This window comes from Notolepis coatsorum, assembly GCF_963971535.1.
Source record: "Notolepis coatsorum genome assembly, chromosome: 6".
Taxonomy (NCBI): Eukaryota; Metazoa; Chordata; class Actinopteri; order Aulopiformes; family Paralepididae; genus Notolepis; species Notolepis coatsorum.
This window is the reverse complement of record NC_140170.1, coordinates 72413947-72437888: the sequence shown is the minus strand read 5'-3', so window position 1 is coordinate 72437888 and position 23942 is coordinate 72413947. Positions and strand designations below refer to the sequence as shown.

Here is a 23942-nt window from a genome sequence, read left to right as displayed (position 1 = left end):
CCTGGCCAGCCCCTCGGTCCTCCTCTCTGTAGTGGGTTGCTCCAGCGGGCTTGGCCAGCCCCTCGGTCCTCCTCTCTGTGGGTCCAGTGGGCCTGGCCAGCCCCTCGGTCCTCCTCTCTGTAGAGGGTGGGTCCAGCGGGCCTGGCCAGCCCCTCGGTCCTCCTCTCTGTAGTGGGTTGCTCCAGCGGGCTTGGCCAGCCCCTCGGTCCTCCTCTCTGTGGGTCCAGCGGGCCTGGCCAGCCCCTCGGTCCTCCTCTCTGTAGTGGGTGGGTCCAGCGGGCCTGGCCAGCCCCTCTGTCCTCCTCTCTGTAGGAGAACAGCCCTCTCTGTTTCTGGTTGCTTCTTTGAGCGGTCGGTTTATTGTAAAGACAATGACGAACTAACATAAAACTGATGAGACATAACTAACGGCAAAACCCTGTGTCCCTGGAGGAGAAAAATAACCTGTCTCCTTTTAAACCCTGTATCCCTGGAGGACAATAACCACCATCTCCTTTTAAACCCTGTATCCCTGGAGGACAATAACCACCATCTCCTTTTAAACCCTGTATCCCTGGAGGACAATAACCACCATCTCCTTTTAAACCCTGTATCTCTGGAGGACAATAACCACCATCTCCTTTTAAACCCTGTATCCCTGGAGGACAATAACCACCATCTCCTTTTAAACCCTGTATCCCTGGAGGACAATAACCACCATCTCCTTTTAAACCCTGTATCCCTGGAGGACAATAACCACCATCTCCTTTTAAACCCTGTATCCCTGGAGGACAATAACCACCATCTCCTTTTAAACCCTGTATCCCTGGAGGACAATAACCACCATCTCCTTTTAAACCCTGTATCCCTGGAGGACAATAACCACCATCTCCTTTTAAACCCTGTATCCCTGGAGGACAATAACCACCATCTCCTTTTAAACCCTGTATCCCTGGAGGACAATAACCACCATCTCTCTCTCTCTCTCTCTCTCCCCTCAGTTACCTGGCCTATAGAAACTTCATGATTGACACCTACAGGCTGAACCCTCAGGAGTACCTGACCTCCACCGCCTGTCGCAGGAACCTGGCGGGAGACGTCTGCGCCATCATGAGGTCAGTGGAAGGTCAAAGGTCAAACTGGACACTTGGTAGATGATACCGGAGCTTCAGGAGGCAAACACTGTGACAGGAAATAATCGTGTTCCTATTTACAATGTTCTAGGGCTGTCCCCGACTAAGGATTTGGATGGTCGACTATGATTGGCCAAAATGTGCCGTTAGTCGACTAATGGTAGACAAAAAAAAATCCATTTGGGCTGTGGGGGGTGCTTAATGTCTGAAGGAGTCGACTGAAGGCTTCTTGTCCTCTGCAAAAGCATGCAATTGGTCCACTGATGGATACATCTTGATATTTGTCTAGTCTAGTGTGTTCATTAGATGGGTGGAATCCTCTTTCAGTGCCTCTGTGCCTGTTTTCGTAGGCAGTTAGCCTCTGGTATGCGTGCCATTAGCATTAGCCACGCTTCTAGGCCTCTTTTCTTTTGGAAAGAATGATTAAAAAAAAAGATATATATATATATATATATATATATATATATATATATATAAAAAAAAAATTATTATAATTTTTTTTTATTCTACTAAGAGGTTGGCAGTCGACTACGGCTCCTTTCGACCGATTAGTCGACTAATCGACTTATAGGGGTCAGCCCTACAATGTTCATGTCGTCACGTTTGAAAAGGTCTATGTGACGGGGTTCCCACTAGTGGTCTGCAAGGGCCTTGAAATGAAACCTGTGCCCTGCCTGAGCCCGTGAACTTCAGGCCCTGCCCGAAAATAAGCCAGACCAAATAAGCCCTAGCCCGCGTGAAAACCAGAAAAAAAATTATTATTATTATTATTAAAATATATATTTTTTTTGTATTTGTTTTAAATATTCGAAACACGGTTTTATATGAACTTAATAAATAAACAAAAACGAAAATGTCCAATAGGTCTAACTAAATAACACATATCATGCTGAAAACTAACAACCATTCTATAGCCTGATTCGCTAATTCTATTATATATCCAAATATTAAATAATTTTTTTGTTTTAAATATTCTAAACACTTTATATATTAACTTAATAAATAAACAAAAACGAAAATGTCCAATAGGTCTGCCTAAATAACGCATATCACGCTGAAAACTAAGAAGCATTTACATAGCCTGTTTCTCTCTTATTCGCTTATTAGACTGACTCGTACGGCAGCCTCGTAAAACGTATTGAAGGCTATAGAATCTTCTTTGACACACACACACACACACACACGACACAATAGCCTACTCAGTCACTATACAAACAAACAGAAAACAGAAATCAGATTTAGAGCAGAGCAACATAATGAAAAGCACAACAAAACAGGGCAGCAGCGACCCAGCAAATAATAAACATCACTCACCACTTTGCTGTTGACGTCAGCAACGCGTTGAACAGCGTTAACAAAACTTCGCCAACCGGCTACATACATCCAAGAACAAATTAAAACGTTCGCCAACTGGCTATATTCCAACACAACCAATCGAGTTGTCCCCTGAGTTCTCCCTGCGCGCGGTGGTAATTACATCCAAATGTTTCTCTGATGACAGCTTGCGCGAAAGAGAAAACGAAACTTAAGGAAAACAAAGGTTATCCTATAACCCTAGTTATATGAGTAAAAAAATAAATAAAAAAAAGCGCAATAAAAAAATAAAAAAAAATAAAAAACGGCGGTGCCCGGGCCCGGCCGAGCCCGAATTATTTATTAAAAAAAAAGCCCTACCCAGCCCGAACCCGCCGGGCCGGGTAGGGCCCCGTTGGGGCCTGGGCAAGGTTGCAGTGCACTAGTTCCCACCCGTCCTGGAAAACTTGGAAAATTTACAAAAATTATCAAATATCCTGGAAACCTACAGTAGGTGTGTATTTAGTTGGTAGGATTATAGCAGCACTGCCTAATTTGTGGCCCACGCTCCCTTTGTTTTGGCCGCCATGGCATTTGACAATGCTTATTCTCTTATTTTTAAAGTGCTGTAAAATCCTAACCGTAATGACTACAAAACGTAGGTATGTACAGACTAATGTGGATAGATATGTATACAGTAAGAATATATATATATATATATATTAGGCCTGTCTCCAACTAAGGATTTGTATAGTCGACTTTGATTGGCCAAAATCTGCCGATAGTCGACTGGTAGTCGACTACCCCCCGAATGCAAAAAAATATATATATATTGAAATTATTTATTAGGAATAACCCGTTGAGATGAACCATCTCGTTTTCAAGGAGGTCCCAGATAACAAAATAATCATACATTTACGACAAGATATTTTACAGACAGTTCAGACAACATCAATCAGACAAATGAACAAAACAAAGAACTAAACAAAACAAACAAAGAAAACACAATAGTAACAACTACAATAACTACAACAGTACACATAACACATAATTAATTATTTATCATTGCGTCAATGAACTGTGATAATGATGAATGGTCAAAACATGATGATTAGTCAAAACATGAACAGGTAATCTCAAAGTGAGAGGAAAGAGCGGTTTTAAATAAGTGAAAAGATGTTATTGAATATATATATATATATATTATTTTTTTTTGTATCATTCCGTTTGGGCTCTGGGGGGTGCTTAAGGAGCCGACTGAAGGCTTCTTGTCCTCTGCAAAAGCATGCAATTGGTCCACTGATGGATAGATCTTGATATTTGTCGAGTCTAGTGTGTTCATTAGATGGGTGAAATCCTCTTTCAGTGCCCATGTGCCTGTTTTCTTAGGCAGTTAGCCTCGCTGGTATGCGCACCATTAGCGTTAGCCACGCTTCTAGGCCTCTTTGCTTTTGGAAAGTGATAATTTCTTATTGTTTTTTTATTACTATAATTTTTTTTTTTTTGCATTCGACTAAGAGGTTGGCAGTCGACTACGGCTCCTTTCGATCGATTAGTCGACTATTCGACTAGTCGGGGTCAGCCCTAATATATATAAATACAGTAGTGTTGTTTCTCGCTTCGCAAACCTTCGCTACCACAGACTTCCTCCTCATCTCAAACATGACAGCTGTTTTCTTGACTCTCCTCCTCCTCTCCCCTGCAGGGTCCACGCCTTCCTGGAGCAGTGGGGCCTCATCAACTACCAGGTGGACTCAGAGAGCCGGCCCACCCCCATGGGGCCCCCGCCCACCTCCCACTTCCACGTGCTGGCAGACACCCCCTCCAGCCTGGTGCCCCTGCAGCCCAAGACCGCCCAGGTCCAGGTCCAGAACCACACACACAGAGAGAGACACACACACACACACACACACACACACACACACACACACACACACACACACACACACACACACAGAGAGACACACACACATACAGAGACACACACACACACAGAGATACACACACACACACACATACACACACATACAGAGACACACACACACATACAGAGAGAGAGAGCAGGCATTAAAGCGTTCCGTCTTGAGACGGAATTCCGTCAATTTGATTCGGAGTTCCGTCAATTTGATTCGGAGTTCCGTCAATTTGATTCGGAGTCTGACGGATTTCCCGTCAATTGGCTACCTGCCTGGTATAAAATGATTTGTAGATGCATACAGATTAAAACTAAATTGAGCCAATCAGGCGTCAAATATCATGAAAAAGGGAATTTTTTTTGGCGAGCAATAATGGCAGGACGCACGCAGCGACTCGAGAGACAGGATTGCGCTAATAGTTCGTTCGTCGGAAATGTATAATAATCGCAAGATACATTCATACTGTTGGATCTAAATAAATGGATTTATGGACACATTTATGCCCGGACCACAAAGCTTATTGAAGGGTTAGCGGCGGTGCAACGGCTCTACCGGTGAGTCAGACTGTTGTTATGATATGAAAATGAAATTGTGCTGTCAGACCCTGATACGGGTTGTCTTTCTTTTTCTTTTAGCTAACGCTATTAAATATACATATACAGTGGAGGTTAAAATAAGAATGACTTTGCCTGAAAAAAAAAGTTTAGTCAGGAGATGTTTTGAGATGACGCATCCCTTTACGAATCTACGAATCTACTTTACCATAAATCATAGGCTGATATAATACGCTACATTCTCTTTAAACATATAAATGTTACAGGACAAAAGTAATAGATTGAATCACTTTTATTCTTTTAAACTTGGTCTGACCGACCTTCAGCATAGAGTAGACCATGAACAGGCAGTAGATCCAGTAGAAACGCATGTCAGAAAACACGAGTCTTACGACAGTCGCCTTTTTTGCAGCCTCACGCGTCAATCTCTCCTTGTTTACCGACGTCACATCCACCACCTGCTTGCACTGTAACGTTACGCACGCCTGCTATATCGATTAGCTAACGTTAGCATAATAACGTTAATGGAAGGAGTAAGCCGGCCACTAAAAAGAAAACCCACCGCGGTGTTCTCAGACGAAAAGGATGAGTGGCAACACCTAACAAAAGAACGTTTCGAGTGGAAGTTTGAAGAGACTGGCTAGGCTCCTGCGGGCTGTAGTGGCGAGTTGTTAACTGGTTGGGTAAGCGGGGTGGGGGGTAACTGTACATTGGATTATCGACGAAACCGAAACAAGTAGGCTCCCTTAAAACGCTAACGCTATTAAAAAAGAAAATACAGTGGAGGTTAAAATAAGAATATGACTTGGCCTGAAAAAAAGTTCAGTCAGGAGATTTGTTTTTGCTTTAATCCCTGGAGAGAGAGACACACACACACACACACACACACAGAGACACACACACACAGATACACACACACAGAGACACACACACAGAGACACACACACACAGACACACACACAGAGACACACACACACACACAGAGACACACACACACAGAGACACACACAGATACACACACACACAGATACATACACACACAGAGACTCATAGACTCTCTCTCTCACACACACACACACACACACACACAGAGACTCACAGACTCTCTCACACACACACACACACACACACACACACACACACACACACATACACACACGTACACACACATAATCGCCAACCTGTTGATTCTTATGACTTTGGACGAGGTTGTTTGAAAAGCTCAACTAATATGCCTGTTGTTTTGTTTGTTTAACAGTCTGTTACTTTTAGAGCTGTTAGGACTGAAGTACTGCACAGTGCACACACTCACCTGAAATCTTTTCTGGGGCAGCGATAAAAATGCTTGTGTAGACAGAAATAATTTACCCTGCTCTAAGTCTAAACGTACACACACAAACACTGATATGCTACAATATTCCCATGTTTATTTCCATTTATGTTTCACACTCCACCTCGTCCGCCTGCAGACTCCTGCCGCCCAGCAGATGCTGTCCTTCCCAGAGAAGGTGAAGGAGAAGCCAGCAGACCTGCAGAACTTTGGCTTGAGGAGCGACATGTACAGCAAGAAGACCGGCTCTACCAAGGTACCAGTCACAGCACGATGGAGCCATGCAAGTACAGCTGGTAGACACTAGAGATGGGCATCGATTTTAGAATATTCGAATAGACCTTAAATATAAAAAAAAATAAAAAAGGTTTGAATAGTTTATGCGAATATCGTTTTGTAAATATAAAAAGATTATTGTTTAAAGAAAAATATATTTCCCTATGCTTACTATGCTTGAGTAAATTGTAATGAGCCAAAGGAGAATATAATTTATTTTCCATTTTCTCTTTTTCATCTTTGATGGTGAATAACACCATGATGACATTGACCAAAAGCTAAAAGATGCCACTGAGCTCATTCAGCTACTTCTTGAGAACAATGGGCAGATCATTTACAGGGGTTTCTGTAGATACAGTACTGAATTTTTCCATCCGGACACATGCAATATGAAATATGAATGTAGAATATAAAAGGCCAGACCTATAAATGGCTTTATAGGGTCAAGTGAGGCATCATTTGAAAAGCCCATGTCTCCTCTGTTGGATCGCACTGTTAAATCTTGATTTAGTACCACCAGGCGCCCCATAGAGGGGACAGCAAGGGCAGTGAATGAAATCTACTGTAAGTACAGTTACTTTTGTATAATGGCGATATCTGCGTCAAAGATCACCGGATTGAGACGTGTTTTTTTCCTAGACATTCACAGAAAGGTAAAGAAACAATATACCTTGTATTCTATGGCAATAACGTTGAGGTTTGTTCGACCTGTGAGATATAAACACAGAATTCACGTCAATATTTGTAAGACATTTTTTTTTAACTTTTTTATGAACTTAAGACGTCCATCGAAAGCCCTGGGTCTCCTCTTTCTTAGGACTACAATGATTTCATGATGGCTTCCTGTCCTCGCATCTAAATCATCCGACTCATATTTAGCTAATAACACTTCAAATCATTGCTAAACAAACATTGCTAACTGTTTTGATAGGGTTAGGGTCTTTACTTTAGGCTACATTTTAAAAAGTAAACACAACATTGATTGATTTATTGAAAATTGTATTAACAGATTGCAGAATGGGTACAATACAGTACAGCTCAATACACACAATTGTTAAGGGGATGCAGACCAGAGAAAGACTTTCTTCTTGTTTACATCAGGGTCCCCCATAACATATATGACATACATACATGACATACAGATAGACAGTACTGCTACAGCTATACATTTATGACATACCAGATTTACAAATACAGTACTGTTTGTGATACAAAAAGAGTAAAAAAAAAAAAAAAGTATATAAATTTGATGAAGAAACTGTACATTGTAGGAGGTGGGGGGGGGGTTGGGTAGGTGGGATGGGGTGGGGTGGGGGGAGGACTGTAGATTGGAGGTGGTTGGGTGGGGATGGGGGGATGGGTAGGCGGTAACTGTACATTGGATTATCGACAAAACCTTACTAGGTCCAAGAAGAGGGTCTCGTGTATTACTGGGTTAGGACATTTACTGTACATTGGAGGGGGGGTTGGGTTAGGGTATTTACAGGGGCCAATCACTTAATACGGACTGTATTGATCTATTTGTGACGTGAAATAAATCTACCGGGCCGATCGGGTTTAAGAGGTTAACATGGTGTTTTTACTATGGTGTATTAACATGGTGTTGTTACTATGGTGTTTTTACTATGGTGTATTAACATGGTGTTTTTACTATGGTGTATTAACATGGTGTTGTTACTATGGTGTTTTTACTATGGTGTATTAACATGGTGTTTTTACTATGGTGTATTAACATGGTGTTTTTACTATGGTGTATTAACATGGTGTTTTTACTATGGTGTATTAACATGGTGTTTTTACTATGGTGTATTAACATGGTGTATTAATGTGCTGTTTTCTCTAAACAGAGTAAGAGTGCTGCAAACTCCATGAGAGAGTGGACAGAACAGGAGACATTACTGCTGCTTGAGGTAAAACAGCTCTTTCCCCAAATCATCTGCCAGCCACAGCAAACACAAACCCATTAAAACCAAACAATATCCCGTCAGGGCAAAATAAAGGTCTTACCTTATCCTATCCTACCTTACCTTACCTTACCGTATCTTATCTTATCATATCATATCATATCTTATCTTATCGTACCTTACCCTACCTTACCTTACCCTATCACCGTACCTTACCCTACCTTACCTTACCCTATCACCTTACCTTATCTTACCCTACCTTACCTTACCTTACCCTATCACCTTACCGTATCTTACCTTACCTTACCGTATCTTATCATATCATATCTTATCTTATCGTACCTTACCGTACCTTACCCTACCTTACCTTACCCTATCACCTTACCTTACCCGACCTTACCTTACCTTACCGTATCTTATCATATCGTACCTTACCGTACCTTACCCTACCTTACCTTACCCTATCACCTTACCTTATCTTACCCTACCTTACCTTACCTTACCATATCTTATCATATCATATCATATCTTATCTTATCGTACCTTACCGTACCCTACCTTACCTTACCTTATCACCTTACCTTATCTTACCCGACCTTACCTTACCTTTTTCTATCACCTTACCTTATCTTACCTTACCTTACCCTATCACCTTACCTTATCTTACCCGACCTTACCTTACCCTATCACCTTACCTTATCTTATCCTATCCTATCCTATCCCCTTACCTTACCTTATCCTATCACCTTACCTTATCCTACCCTATCACCTTACCTTACCTTACCTTATCTTACCTTACCTTACCCTCCTAGGGCCTGGAGATGTACAAGGACGACTGGAACAAGGTGTCAGAACACGTGGGCAGCCGTACGCAGGACGAGTGCATCCTTCACTTCCTGCGGCTGCCCATCGAGGACCCCTACCTGGAGGACACCTCGTCCACCCTGGGCCCCCTGGCCTACCAGCCGGTCCCCTTCAGCCAGGCGGGGAACCCCGTCATGAGCACCGTGGCCTTCTTGGCCTCTGTGGTCGACCCACGCGTAGCCTCTGCTGCCGCCAAGTCTGCTCTGGGTGAGAGGTCACCGCATACTACACACTGAACCCCTTCACAGAGCGTACTGTCCTACTGTCCTACACACTGAACCCCTTCACAGAGCGTACTGTCCTACTGTCCTACAAACTGAACCCCTTCACAGAGCGTACTGTCCTATACATTGAACCCCTTCACAGAGCGTACTGTCCTACACACTGAACCCCTTCACAGAGCGTACTGTCCTACACACTGAACCCCTTCACAGAGCGTACTGTCCTACTGTCCTACACACTGAACCCCTTCACAGAGCTTACTGTCCTACTGTCCTACACACTGAACCCCTTCACAGAGCTTACTGTCCTACTGTCCTACACACTGAACCCCTTCACAGAGCGTACTGTCCTACTGTCTACACACTGAACCCCTTCACAGAGCGTACTGTCCTACACACTGAACCCCTTCACAGAGCGTACTGTCCTACTGTCCTACACACTGAACCCCTTCACAGAGCGTACTGTCCTACACACTGAACCCCTTCACAGAGCGTACTGTCCTACTGTCTACACACTGAACCCCTTCACAGAGCTTACTGTCCTACTGTCCTACACACTGAACCCCTTCACAGAGCGTACTGTCCTACTGTCTACACACTGAACCCCTTCACAGAGCGTACTGTCCTATTGTCCTACACACTGAACCCCTTCACAGAGCGTACTGTCCTATACACTGAACCCCTTCACAGAGCGTACTGTCCTATTGTCCTACACACTGAACCCCTTCACAGAGCGTACTGTCCTATACACTGAACCCCTTCACAGAGCGTACTGTCCTACACACTGAACCCCTTCACAGAGCGTACTGTCCTACACACTGAACCCCTTCACAGAGCGTACTGTCCTACACACTGAACCCCTTCACAGAGCGTACTGTCCTACTGTCCTACACACTGAACCCCTTCACAGAGCTTACTGTCCTACTGTCTACACACTGAACCCCTTCACAGAGCATACTGTCCTACACACTGAACCCCTTCACAGAGCGTAGTGTCCTACTGTCCTACACACTGTCTTTTTTCCTGTTTGATACCCACACAGTTTAGAACCTGACAGTCTTTCTTCCTGTTTGATACCCACACAGTTTAGAACCTGACAGTCTTTCTTCCTGTTTGATACCCACACAGTTTAGAACCTGACAGTCTTTCTTCCTGTTTGATACCCACACAGTTTAAAACCTGACAGTCTTTCTTCCTGTTTGATACCCACATAGTTTAAAACCTGACAGTCTTTCTTCCTGTTTGATACCCACATAGTTTAGAACCTGACTGTCTTTCTTCCTGTTTGATACCCACACAGTTTAGAACCTGACTGTCTTTCTTCCTGTTTGATACCCACACAGTTTAGAACCTGACAGTCTTTCTTCGCTGTTTGATACCCACACAGTTTAGAACCTGACTGACAGTCTTTCTTTCTGTTTGTTTTAAACTCTGTGGGTATCAAACAGAAAGAAGTGGTTATAGAAATTCAACAGTCATTAGGAAGACTGTTTTAAACTCTGTGGGTATCAGTCTTCCTAATGACAGAATATTGTATTTATATAACCACTACATTATTTTGTACATGACAGCAAAAAGGCAGCTTGAACGGGTAGAATCTGCTTCTACTTTCACTAGAAGGGGAGAGTAGCCACTAGCTAGTCCTCTGACGAATAGTCTCAAGTTTCCTTTGAGAACTGACACCAGCGACCTCTTCCTCTCCTCTCCTCTCCTCTCTTCCTCTTCCTCTCCTCTCCTCTCCTCTCCTCTCCTCTCCTCTCCTCTCCTCTACCTCTCCCTCCTCTTCCTCTCCTCTCCTCACCTCTTCCTCTCCTCTCCCTCTCCTCTTTCTCTCCTCTTCCTCTCCTCTCCCATCCCCTACTCTCTTCCTCCTCTCCTCCCTTTCCTCTCCTATCCTCTCCTCTTCCTCTCCTCTTCCTCTCCCTCTCCTCCTCTTCCTCTCCTCTTCCTCTCCCTCTCCTCTCCTCTTCCTCTCCTCCTCTTCCTCTCATCTCCTCTTCCTCTCCTCTTCCTCTCCCTCTCCTCTTCCTCTCTCTCCTCTCCTCTCCTCTTCCTCTCATCTCCTCTCTCCCTCCTCTTCCTCTCCTACTCCTCTCCTCTTCCTCTCCCCTCCTCTCCTCTCTTCCTCTCCTCTCCTCTCCTCTCCTCTTCCTCTCATCTCCTCTTCCTCTCCTCTCCTCTCTCCCTCCTCTTCCTCTCCTCCTCCTCTCCTCTTCCTCTCCTCTCCCCTCCTCTCCTCTCTTCCTCTTCCTCTCCTCCTTCTCTCCTCCTCCTCTTCCTCTCCTCTCCTCTCCTCTCCCTCTCCTCTCCCTCTCCTCTCCTCTCCTCTCCTCTCCTCTCCTCTCCTCTCCTCTCCTCTCCTCTCCTCTCCTCTCCTCTCCTCTCCTCTCCTCTCCTCTCCTCTCCTCTCCTCTCCTCTCCTCTCCTCTCCTCTCCTCTCCTGCCCTCTATCTCCTCTCCTCTCCTCTTCCAGAGGAGTTCTCCCGGATGAAGGAGGAGGTGCCGGCGGCCCTGGTGGAGGCCCACGTGAGGCGCGTGGAGGAGGCGGCGAGGGCCAGTGGCAGACAGGACCCCCTGTACGGCCTGGAGGGCAGCGGCATCGCAGGGACGGGCCTGGAGGAGGGAGAGAAGCCTGGTGGGAGGGGCAGACCACACACACACACACACACACACACACACAGAGACTCACACACAGACACAGACTCACACACAGAGTGTGTCTGACTCCCACCTAAAAGGAAAATATATAACGTATGATGCATATCACGACATACATACCTTATGCATACTGCACCTTATGTGTATACTGTATACTTCATCAGAGCATATATTTAGCATTTTAGCATTTACCATTTTTAGATTATATATTAGTTTAGATTATTGGATTATTAGATTATATATATTGTAACTATATTTATTGTAGGGCAAATATAAATGAGAAGGCATACATACCCTCATCTTGCACCTTGTTGCCCATATGCGCATGTCCAGAGTTAATTATATTGTTATATTGTTTACACTGCCTTTTCTATTCTATTTACATTTTTACTTCTCCACTGTACTATAATTCTATGACCTGTACCATGTCTTCTACTACCTGTACCTCCCCTCCCCCCTCCCCCATGCTGCTATGATGCCTGAATTTACCCAAGGGGATCAATAAAGGAATATCTTATCTTATCTTATACACGAATCCGCCGACCAATGTGTGTGTTCCGCCATCTAGCGACACCCCCATTACTGCGGTGGATTACTGAACGTATCCAACGCAAGAAAACTAGCAACTGTTCCTGGTCATTGTTGCTCAAAATGGTCAATTATTGCCGTGTTTTTGGCTGTACTTATCGGTCAGACCGGGAAAAGAATTTAGAGTACTTCAGATTGCCAAAAGCTATTACAAAGCTTTTGTAGAAGAGAAGAGTGCAAAAAAGGAGGCGAACACCCCCTCTCCTCTCCTCTGACCTCTCCCGTCTGAACAAACTACCAAAACACACAAAGACAAAAGGCTCAAAGGGAGGCTGGAGACTGTTAACCTGACAGACTGAACAACCTGATAGAAGCAGTGAGAGAGAACTCTCTTTCTCTCCCTCGCTGCCTCTCTTTCTCTCTCTCCCTCTCTTTCTCTCTCTCCCCCCTCTCTCTCTTTCAATAAAATTCAAAGGGGCTTTATTGACATGGGAAGCATACATTTACATTGCCAAAGCCAGCGTTAGAACAATCAAAACTGTCAAACTTAAATTAAAATAAAATAAAATGTAGGCCTACTAGAATAAAGAAATGTGTGAACAGATCTGTGTCACATTGCAACTTTGTAATCTCTCTTTATCTCTGTCTCTCTCTCTCTCTCTCTCTCTCACTCTCTCTCTAGATGAAAGCAGTGAAGAAAGTAAGACTGACAGTCAACCCAGTGAGGAGAAGAGGGAGTCCAAGGTAACTCTCCGTTCCATACATTATAATTATGTGTTTTACACTTAGTTCAAAATGTTTTGGAAACCGTTTAAATTCCTTAACACATTGTGCGCCGGGGGTTGTGCCCATCATTGTACCCAGTCTGCCACTGTTGAAAGCCTATGGAGATGTTTACCTTCTTTGCAGGGCTATAACTTTTAAAATGTTATTGCTATATTGACATTACTATGGCCCATTCAACATCGATTATCTATCGTTCAGGATGTGGGAACGTTATATTTTTTCATTCATACATTGTTGTGTTAATACCGTCTAGATGAATATAAGTATGTTTTTAAGGTTTTCTGCTGTAATTCCAAAAACGAGAGTTCTGTACCGTTGAGAGGCTCGGCTTGGCATCACACTGCACTATCTCGCGTACGTGCACGCGCACTGAATAAACCACAAATGTACCTCTAATACCAGTATTAGTCTGACCACACCCCTCATCAGCTTACCTTCATAAGCAGGTGTGTGGTCACCTGCTCTCCTCCTTCTCGCTTTCACCACAAGGAAAGTGCCTCGGTAGTACCCCACTTGACGTGTTTGTTAGTTGAAAAGAGTTGTGACTGGTTTACATTGTGCTTAACCTTTTTCTTCTCTCACTTGTTTGGTTTGGGTCATAATGTATTCCGCGGAGAGTAGACCCGCTAGACCTACTCTTCACCACCGATTCTCCATTCCCGCCTCCGTCGTGCGTTCCGGTGCTGGGCTGTTGCCACTCTCGTGGTTGCCGACCCAGCCCGGGAGACTGCCGGTGGATAGTTTTCCTCACCGACGAGCCGAGGGTTCGGTGCCGTCGCTCCGGCGATGGCCTGATCTCGACTCTGGTTCCTCTGTTTCTGGGGAATCGCCCGTTGATGAACGGGGGATTGTCTTAGAGCCAGAGGATTTTTGCGACGAAAAATTTTTGCGTCTGCTCGCTCACGTCGCAACATGGTGGCGTGCAGACGCGAACGGCCTGGGTTTGGGGAATTGCTGGAGACCAGCGAGGCCGCGTCCGACTCTGGATTTCTGATGGAAACTGAAGACTTCATGGAGGAGGCGGACGGGTTCTTGTATGATGGTCCCGTGGAGGAGAGTATCCCTCCTCCGGAGACCCCGGAGGGGGGAGAAATGGCTCCACGGGGCGCCTTGTTCGAGGATGTCGAGGAACCACCTTGGCCTCATCAGCAGGATGCCCTACTGTCAGCCGCATCGGATTGTGGCTCCTTGACCAGTCGCAGCCTGCTGTATGCGAGGGATGCGGGGTCGGTGGAGGAGGGTCCGCAGGGGGAACTGCGGGCCTTGTTTCCCGAGCTCATGGCGGTAGCCGCCGCTGCAAACGGTGTGCCGCTGCCGCTGCCATTGCCTGCACCTGTCCCTGATGACCTCATAGGCCATCCCTGGCAGCGTCCCCCGGTGAGAGGGGTGGACGTTGTCTACCCATTTTTCCCATCGATGGGGGCCTATGTTCGTCGGGGTCAGGCGGTGTCCAACATCATGGGATTAACTCCCGCCTACGTACCAGTTACGCGGGTGTCGGGGTTAGTCAAAGGTATGGGGGAGGGCGTACCTCGGCTTGACAATCCGATGGCCGCGCTCCTCTGTCCGGATATGGTGTGGGAGCCCCTATGCAAGCCGGTCCTCCAGGGGAGGTCGGCTAGGCGATTGGCTTATTGGGGTGACCAGTCATTCATCGCCGGTACACAGTCGCTGGCTGCGGCGTCTAACATCGCCCACCTGGCTAGATTTGTATCGGGGATAATGACGGGCGGCGCGGATCTGAACGAGGTGAAATGCGATCAGATCACCCAGGCTGCGGGAGCTGTGCTGCACCTCTCCCAGGTGCTGGCCATAGCCATGGGGAAAGTGCGCGCCCTGGCCACCCTGGGCCAGCGTCATCTTTGGCTGGAGCAGGCCCGTGTGCCGGAACGGAAGAGAGCCCCTCTTCTGACGGCCGCCCTCTCCGACGCTGGCCTGTTCGGGAAGGCCCTGCTATTGATGACCTCAACATGCAGAGAGATGGCAGAGGAGAGGTCCATTCTCCAACCCCATTTTCCGCCTCCCGTCCTTGCCGGTGGGGGCAGAAGGCTTCCGCGACGTCGAGCTGTCTCCGTCGCCGCTACCACTACCTCCACCGCCACTGCTGGCCCTGCCAAGAGGGCCAGGGGACGTAGCGGCGCTTCGGCCACCGCCGGCCCATCCCAGACCGGAGGAGACGGTAGGGAACGTCGTGTCCAGCAGACTGTAACCTATCGTCCCTCCGGGGCTCCCCGGGGTGGCAAGACTCGAGCGGCGCGAGGTGGCAGGCGCCGTTGAGAGTGACTTTTCCCCTTGTGTCCCCTCCTCTACACCCTTCCCGGCCCCTCTGTGATTTTGTGCCTTAAACACTTATTTATTAATAAAGATAGTTCCCTGATATAAGGGGGACTGTGTTTGGCCGAACAAACTGTGTGTTTCTTCAATACAAATCATGTGGTGGGGTTGTGTTATATGAATCTACCCTGTTACGTTGGGGGGATGAGTTGTGTTGTGTTACGAGTTTTAAGCAAGGTCTGCAACTATTAGCTTGATGCTCCACATGCAATTAGAACTGGTGTTATTCCATTGCTTTAACTAAGTATATGTGTTCACAACGCTGTGTTGTTAGTTGCAGTAATGCTCGTACGCACATTTCATGGCCTGGCCATTACTCTCGTTCAACGTTCTTCCTATGTGTAGCATAGGCTACGGGTATGGGATTCACGCACAGGCGACTTGTGTTTTGTTGTAAACCCTTTTACACTTTGTGGGTAGCTAACATTGTATTAGCTTGTGCTATATTTTGTTCTACCGGAGGTTTTCAAGATGGCTACGGTTGTTTCTGTGTGTAGGGATAGAAGGTGTGTTTCGGGAGGGGGTGTCGGATAAACCCCTCCTTTTTTTCCCACTTGATTGGTTTAGAGGATTTGTTGATCTTTTCTGCTGAGCCAGTCAGGGCCAAGCCAGTGCTTGACAGGGGGGGGGGGGGGGGGTATTCTACCGACTCCTGTTATGACAGGATCCGGTGGGTTTTCCCCGCCCGTTATAGCGTTGTTGCTATGGCGACGCCTTCCATGAGCTGGTGTCTTAAAAGATGTCGAGGTTGGGCGCTGGACTTACAGCCTGCTGCGCCCGTTTATGTGTCAAACTTGAGTCTGTTGGTCACGTGTCTCACAGTTTACATATCTTTTTCTTGACCGTGGTCTCATGTGGGAAGGTGTTTCTGGGGGAATCTGGTCTTACACTCTGATTAAAAGGAGTGACTGGATTAAAATCATGTGAAAAACAGGGTTTTTTACTCCCAGCTGTGCAGTTAGGTCATACGTGTGATGCCTTTTCTTTATTTTATAAAGAGTTGAATGTGTCTTGATGGATATGAAATGAGGGTCCCTGATGGAACAAGACTGACGTCTTTCTCAGGTCTGCCTCCCCTTATCTTTTTGTGTGTATTCCTGTACTGCAGTCTGTTGGGTAAAATTTTTCATTCATTTCATTCATGGAGTTGATTGCATCTCGCCCCTCTTGTCGTTCCCTGGGCGTCTTGGGGATTCAATATGGTGGTCTAAACGGCCTATTGTTGATGTGGGTATGTCAGAACGCACACATAGTGCTAGCTCAGGATGTGCTTTGGCCGTTGCTGACTGGCGCGCCTCGTTTGCTTTGGTAAAACAGCGTTTTTATGGAGCAATTGGGATGGGGGTTTTTCCTCTTCCGACATCCTGTGTGTTGTCGATGGGTTCCCGTTCATGTCAGGGGATGATGACGGAATGGGTCTGGACATATGGGAAGGGTCTCACGCCCTAGGGGTGGGCCGCCGGACGCGGTTCATACCGACACGTCTGGGTGGCGCCTTCTTTTTATGTTGGGATCAGACGCGCATATCTGCCCCTTCTCCTGGGGTTGGCAGGTCGGCGTGATTAGGGCACGGGACTGGTTCTGGTCGCGCTGGTCCAGATCAGTGCACCCGTTGTCCGCTGGGGATGCAGATCTGCTGTTCTGGTACCCTGAGGGACTTAGGGTTTTTTCAGGGGGGAAAATGCTAGGTCGATCCGGGTGTCACAGGGTTGTGCGTTATGGGACCCTTTTTGATGTATTCTGCACTGTCATAGTGGCTTATGGCCGTGCCGACCTGTACGCGTCCGATCTCGTCCGATCTCGGCCGCTGTGCGGGTTGGTCTTGGTTGGTACTTGGTTGGGTGACCTCCTGGGAATACCGAGTGCGGGGTGCTGGGGCTGGTCTTCCATATTACGCTCTTCTCTTGCGTTTTGGCGCTGAGGAGCCTGTTGGGTGGGGTTAACCTCCTTTGGGATCCTGTGCTCCCCGTATCGCCGGGCCCGGTCCGGGGTGATGCTCGTTGACCCGTAGGCCCGGGATAGCCCTGTTGGGAACCGGAACGCGGGCTGCGGCGGTGCCGCAGGTGCGTTTCGGGGTTTTTCCTGAGGGGTTATGGGACCAACCATTGCATGGGGTGATGCCTGGGTGGTTGGTTCTCTGGTGTGTTGCTGCAGTGTCAACTCCCGGTTCTCCGGTTGAGGGTGCCCCTGCACGTTCATGACGTCTGCCGATCGTATGGGCTTTTCTGTGGGCAGCTGTCAGGGGCCGAGTGGTCTACGGATCCCACTTCTGACGTGCTGTTGAAAGCTTGGTTATGCGACAACGCCAGCATACGCCCCTTCCGCCGGGGCGGCTGTTTCAGCTGTCCTTTCTGGCGCCTGCCTCGTCCGCAGTTTTCCAGGCTTGGGTTGACAGCCTGTTGCCTGGTCTTTCCCCGGTGCACTGCCTGCTTCCGTTGGTTAACTCTTGTGTGTTATGACCATGCTGTCTGCCTGTTGCAGGGCTTGTGTTCCAGGCGGTGTGCTGTTGGGGGGGACAGGGCCCGCTCGGCTGAGGGGCCTTTGTCCGAATACGCTGGCGATGTGGGGGGCGGGGTCACTAGGTGCCCCCCTGGTGGGGTCTTGATGCTGGCATCATGGACTTCTCCGGGCCCCCATTTCAGGGAGCCCAGTCATTTGGTGGATCTGGGCCTTCCTTCGCGCTCCGCTGCTACGGCCTTGCCACGGGGTTGGGTTGGCCCTTGACCCCGTGATTCTGGGGGCAGTAACGAGGTGGTTTCCTTCGTTCGTTCCCGGGTGGCATGCGGGTTGTGCGTGTGTGTAGTCGTGGGGTCAAGCCACGGCTGCTCACCCTGTGCGTTGAGTTGCTTGAGTGCCTCTTCGCACGGTCGGGTCCGTCGCCTTCCCGTGAAGCCCCTAATAGGGGGGCTACCCGCCATTAGGGGGGGTCGGGGGGGCTCGGCCCTCCCTGTTCTGATGGTTGTGGGGGGGCTGTCAGCGGGGTGTATTTGTCAGCCAGCGGCTCCGCTTGGCCTCCCTTGTGCAGTGTGATGCCAAGCCGAGCCTCTCAACGGTACAGAACGATAGGTTATGACTATAACCAAGTTCTGTTAGTTAGAGGCGACGCTTGGCATCAGACGGCCGCTGCAGCCCTTGTCCTCACCTTGTGGTGAAAGCTTGGGAAGGAGGAGAGCAGGTGACCACACACCTGCTTATGAAGGTAAGCTGATGAGGGGTGTGGTCAGACTAATACTGGTATTAGAGGTACATTTGTGGTTTATTCAGTGCGCGTGCACGTACGCGAGATAGTGCAGTGTGATGCCAAGCGTCGCCTCTAACTAACAGAACTTGGTTATAGTCATAACCTATCGTTATAGGCCCTGACTCATATGATAGATTATCGATTGGCGTTTCTTTCCTATACACGCTATATTAAAAAATTCAAATGTATATGATCGGTATACATTATGCTTCATCATGCGTGAAGGAAAGGGGGGGGGGATCGTTTATAATTCCTTGATCGTCAGCAGTGATGCCACAGATTACTTGTAAAAGTAATCTGATTACTGATTACTCCTTTAAAAAGTAATCTAAGTTACTTTACTGATTACTTGATTATCAGAGTAACTTAGTTACTTTGAAAGTAACTAGGTTACGAAGTCGTCGTCGTTCCCCCAACATTTTTTTTTTAAACGCTTTATTGAAAGTGCATAAATAGTTTTTAACTTGTTTCTCTGCACATAACGTAAATTGTTAAACTAGTGCTTCAGCTTCTGTACCATCAAGTATGGTAAAGCAACAGTCTATGATGCTCACAGCATTAGAGCAGCCAGCCAGTGGTTTTACAAAACCAGTGTATCACATCTAACAAATGCAGGCTGAACTATTCAATTATATCAACTGTAACTATTAAATTGTTTTTATAAATACAAACAAACATACAATCAGTCTCTCTTTAACATGTAAATTAACTGTAAATCTGGCAAATAAGAGCTTTTGCTCTGCCACCATCAACCCTCCTGTACCTAGTCGAAGCGTCGGCTAGTGTTGTGATTCCAGATGCTTTCAATGCAATTGGATGTGCTGTTTTTAGCGGTAGACAGTATTTTGTTTCCTCCGCATATGAATGAGGCTACGTTTAGACGAGCGTTTTGGGATGGAAGTCTGAACAGAAACCGCAAAAGTCATCTTGCGGTTTCACTTTTAATTTTGCCAAGCGTTTTGGGGTGGAATTCTCCGACGACGGAGCCCTGCTGTCACACGATTGGCGCATATGTCACATGACGTGCTGTGAAGACCCGCCCTACTCTGCCTCTGATTCGCAGACTGTGGATGGGGAATGTGATTGGACCAAAGCAGAGTCACTCACAGACAGAGGGTCCAGTCACGCCGCGGGACACATTCTTGTATTTAACCCTTTCACTGCCACACCACGTCACTCCCAAATAAGAAAAACAGCTCAAAATGTATTTTTGACTGTCGAAAACGAAATAAAATACTGCATTCTGCCTGCATTATGAATTTATGATGAGATAGTAACGAAATAGTAACGCACAGCCACTTGGACAAGTAACTGCAATCAGATTACTGGCTTTTAAAGATTAACGCGTTAGATTACTATTTTCGGGGAAAAGTAATCAGATTACAATAACGCGTTACTTAGTAACACGTTACTGGCATCACTGATCGTCAGTAACGGCTTTATTTAGTATGGGTTGATATATTGATCAGATGGTTTGCAGTGAAATGAATAAACAATCGGGCTGAAAATAACGTTACTGTCCTCTTACCGTTCGCCAATGAGACTGGAGAGAAAAGATCCCAATTATTTGACGCCGATCTCCTAGATCCATTTCCGGTTTGTATGGCGCAATAAACGCCGAAATCATATCGATTATTAAGTTTAGAAAGCGATCCAAATGCACTATAGTGTTTGTCTGGATCCACGTAACAAGATAGTACTGCCGGAGGGATTTCCTCGATGCACCAGCGGCACTTCCGGTTTTGGCGAGAGTGTAACTCGCCCGACCATCCACCAGGCAGCGGTATTGAGGCGTTGCAATCTCATACAGGGTCCCGCTGCAGTCCAGAGGTTGGCTGGATGAATTCTGAATGCCATGGCGAAAAAATGAAATATTGATCCAAAAAACGATTTTTCGCCGTTGTTGGCGTTCAGCACATGGCGGGCAAATACGGCGTAAGTCGTTCTTGGCGACCAATGTGTTAAAGGGGCACTTCACCAAAAAAGAATATGCTGATTTATTTTGCACATAATCTCACACACATCCAAAAACTCTAAAACAGTTTTGCACATATACATTTAGGTATGGAGAATAAATGATTTTGAATATGGTCACCAGTGATGTCATTGGGGACATTGAATCCTTATGTTGTGTTAATTACAGCTCAATGAGGTATTGCTATTTTTCACAATAATTAACACAATAGAAGAAGAAGTCTTTATTTGTCCTGCAGCAACACACACGTAAGATGAGCGACACACAGGAACACACACAGGAACACACACACACATGCATTGGGTCACAGACGAAATGCCTCTCTGTGCTTGACCCATCCCGTCGTCCTTCCCCCCAAGGGCAGCCGGGAGCAGACATGGGTTGCGGCGTGGGACCGCACCCGGGGACCAATCCAAGTACTCCTGTCCGTCTTCGTCAGGGACACGACAGCGTTAGCGATCTGTTCTGCGTGTTTTTCCATTGGGTTTATCTCTTTTTCTAGAGGGGAAACCCTTGCGAGCACGGGGGGAGAACATGCAAACTCCACACAGAAAGGCCCGGGAGATACCCCACCCCACTGAAGTGAACATGCTTTATTAATAATGGGGAGTGGCTCGGAGGTAGAGCAATCGTCTGGTAATCCGGAGGTTCCCGGTTCGATTCCTGCACACTTAACCCCTAACTGCTCCCGATGAGCAGGTCGGCACCTTGCATGGTCGCCTCCGCCGTCGGTGTGTGAATCTCTGAATGGGTAAAATGTGAGGAACAAATTGTAAAGCGCTTTGGATAAAAGCCGTTATATAAATGTACCATTTACTCTGCAGCAGGACAGTAAAGAGGGGGCCATGGAGGAGGAGGAGAAACAAGGAGAGAACGGGAAGAAGGAGGAGGAGCGGAGGAGAGAACCCGAGGCAGAGAGGGAGGCTGAGAAGACGGACTCGGAGATGGGTAAGAAGAGAGACTCCATGTTGCTCTGCGGAATGGGAGACACAGACCACCTGAGAGCACCACAGACACAGACCACCTGAGAGCACCACAGACACAGACCACCTGAGAGCACCACAGACCACCTGAGAGCACCACAGACCACCTGAGAGCACCACAGACCACCTGAGAGCACCACAGACCACCTGAGAGCACCAGAGACCACCTGAGAGCAGAGACCACCTGAGAGCACCACAGACCACCTGAGAGCACCAGAGACCACCTGAGAGCAGAGACCACCTGAGAGCACCACAGACCAGCTGAGAGCAGCACAGACCACCTGAGAGCAGAGACCACCTGAGAGCAGAGACCACCTGAGAGCAGAGACCACCTGAGAGCACCACAGACCACCTGAGAGCAGCACAGACCACAGACCACCTGAGAGCAGAGACCACCTGAGAGCAGAGACCACCTGAGAGCACCACAGACCACCTGAGAGCAGCACAGACCACAGACCACCTGAGAGCAGAGACCACCTGAGAGCAGAGACCACCTGAGAGCACCACAGACCACCTGAGAGCAGCACAGACCACAGACCACCTGAGAGCACCACAGACCACCTGAGAGCACCACAGACCAGCTGAGAGCAGCACAGACCACAGACCACCTGAGAGCAGAGACCACCTGAGAGCAGAGACCACCTGAGAGCAGAGACCACCTGAGAGCACCACAGACCACCTGAGAGCACCACAGACCATCTGAGAGCACCACAGACCACAGACCACCTGAGAGCACCACAGACCATCTGAGAGCACCAGAGACCACCTGAGAGCACCACAGACCACCTGAGAGCACTACAGACCACCTGAGAGCACCACAGACCACCTGAGAGCACCAGAGACCACCTGAGAGCACCACAGACCAGCTGAGAGCACCAGAGACCACCTGAGAGCAGAGACCACCTGAGAGCACCACAGACCAGCTGAGAGCAGCACAGACCACAGACCACCTGAGAGCAGAGACCACCTGAGAGCACCACAGACCACCTGAGAGCAGAGACCACCTGAGAGCACCACAGACCACCTGAGAGCAGAGACCACCTGAGAGCACCACAGACCACCTGAGAGCAGAGACCACCTGAGAGCACCACAGACCACCTGAGAGCAGAGACCACCTGAGAGCACCACAGACCACCTGAGAGCAGAGACCACCTGAGAGCACCACAGACCCTGGATGCTTTTAAAAGGGGCCTCAAAACACATCTTTTTAATAGAGCCTTTTGTTAATTTTTATCTAGTTTTAGCTCTACACACTTTATGTCCTTTTACTAGTTTTAGCCCTTCTTATTTTATGTTCTTTACTCTTTTACTAGTTTTAGCCCTTCTTATTTTATGTTCTTTTACTAGTTTTAGCCCTTCACATTCCATGTTCTTTTTACTCCTTTACTAGTTTTAGTCTTGCTTATTTTATGTTTTATTTTTTTTACTCTTGCTAGTTTTTATGTTCTTTTACACTGTAGCGCTTTGAGAATTGTTCCACAATTATAAAGCACTCCTACAAATCGAATATATTAATATTATTATTATTATTAGAATAAACAGTGTGCTGCTTCTCTCCCCGTGTGACTCTCATCAGGTGACGGAGAGAAGGAGAAGGAGGGGAAGGAGGCGACGGAGGAGGCGCAGAGAGAGGCGGAGATGGAGGGAGAGAGGAAGGCCAAGGTGGAGAGAGACGTGGGAGAAGGGAACCTGGCCACCGCCGCTGCCTCCGCCCTGGCTGCTGCTGCCGTCAAAGCCAAGGTGGGTCAGGGGTCAGCATGGGGAGCAATGAAGTGACTGTATGTATGTATGTATGTATGTATGTATGTATGTATGTATGTATGTATGTATGTATGTATGTATGTATGTATGTATGTATGTATGTATGTATGTATGTATGTATGTATGTATGTATGTATGTATCTCTCTCTCTATATATATATATATATATGCGACATGTGTCTGTGCCGTCTTACTGACTGTTGATG

The 23942-nt window shown here is 47.2% G+C and overlaps 1 protein-coding gene across 2 annotated transcripts in view; it reads left to right on the top strand.

Annotated features, from left to right (window-relative positions):
* smarcc2 (SWI/SNF related BAF chromatin remodeling complex subunit C2) overlaps nucleotides 1–23942 on the top strand; it is a 56609-nt gene that overhangs the window by 29931 nt on the left and 2736 nt on the right. The window contains exons 15-23 of one of the 2 annotated variants that reach the window (XM_084317335.1): nucleotides 981–1094; nucleotides 4111–4264; nucleotides 6345–6461; nucleotides 8329–8391; nucleotides 9198–9456; nucleotides 11944–12105; nucleotides 13339–13400; nucleotides 21817–21940; nucleotides 23552–23715. In XM_084317335.1, coding sequence (XP_084173461.1) covers nucleotides 981–1094; nucleotides 4111–4264; nucleotides 6345–6461; nucleotides 8329–8391; nucleotides 9198–9456; nucleotides 11944–12105; nucleotides 13339–13400; nucleotides 21817–21940; nucleotides 23552–23715 — 1219 coding nt within the window. Of the gene's footprint in view, nucleotides 1–980; nucleotides 1095–4110; nucleotides 4271–6344; nucleotides 6462–8328; nucleotides 8392–9197; nucleotides 9457–11943; nucleotides 12106–13338; nucleotides 13401–21816; nucleotides 21941–23551; nucleotides 23716–23942 lie in introns of both variants that reach the window. The other variant, XM_084317334.1, reaches the window with a different exon arrangement.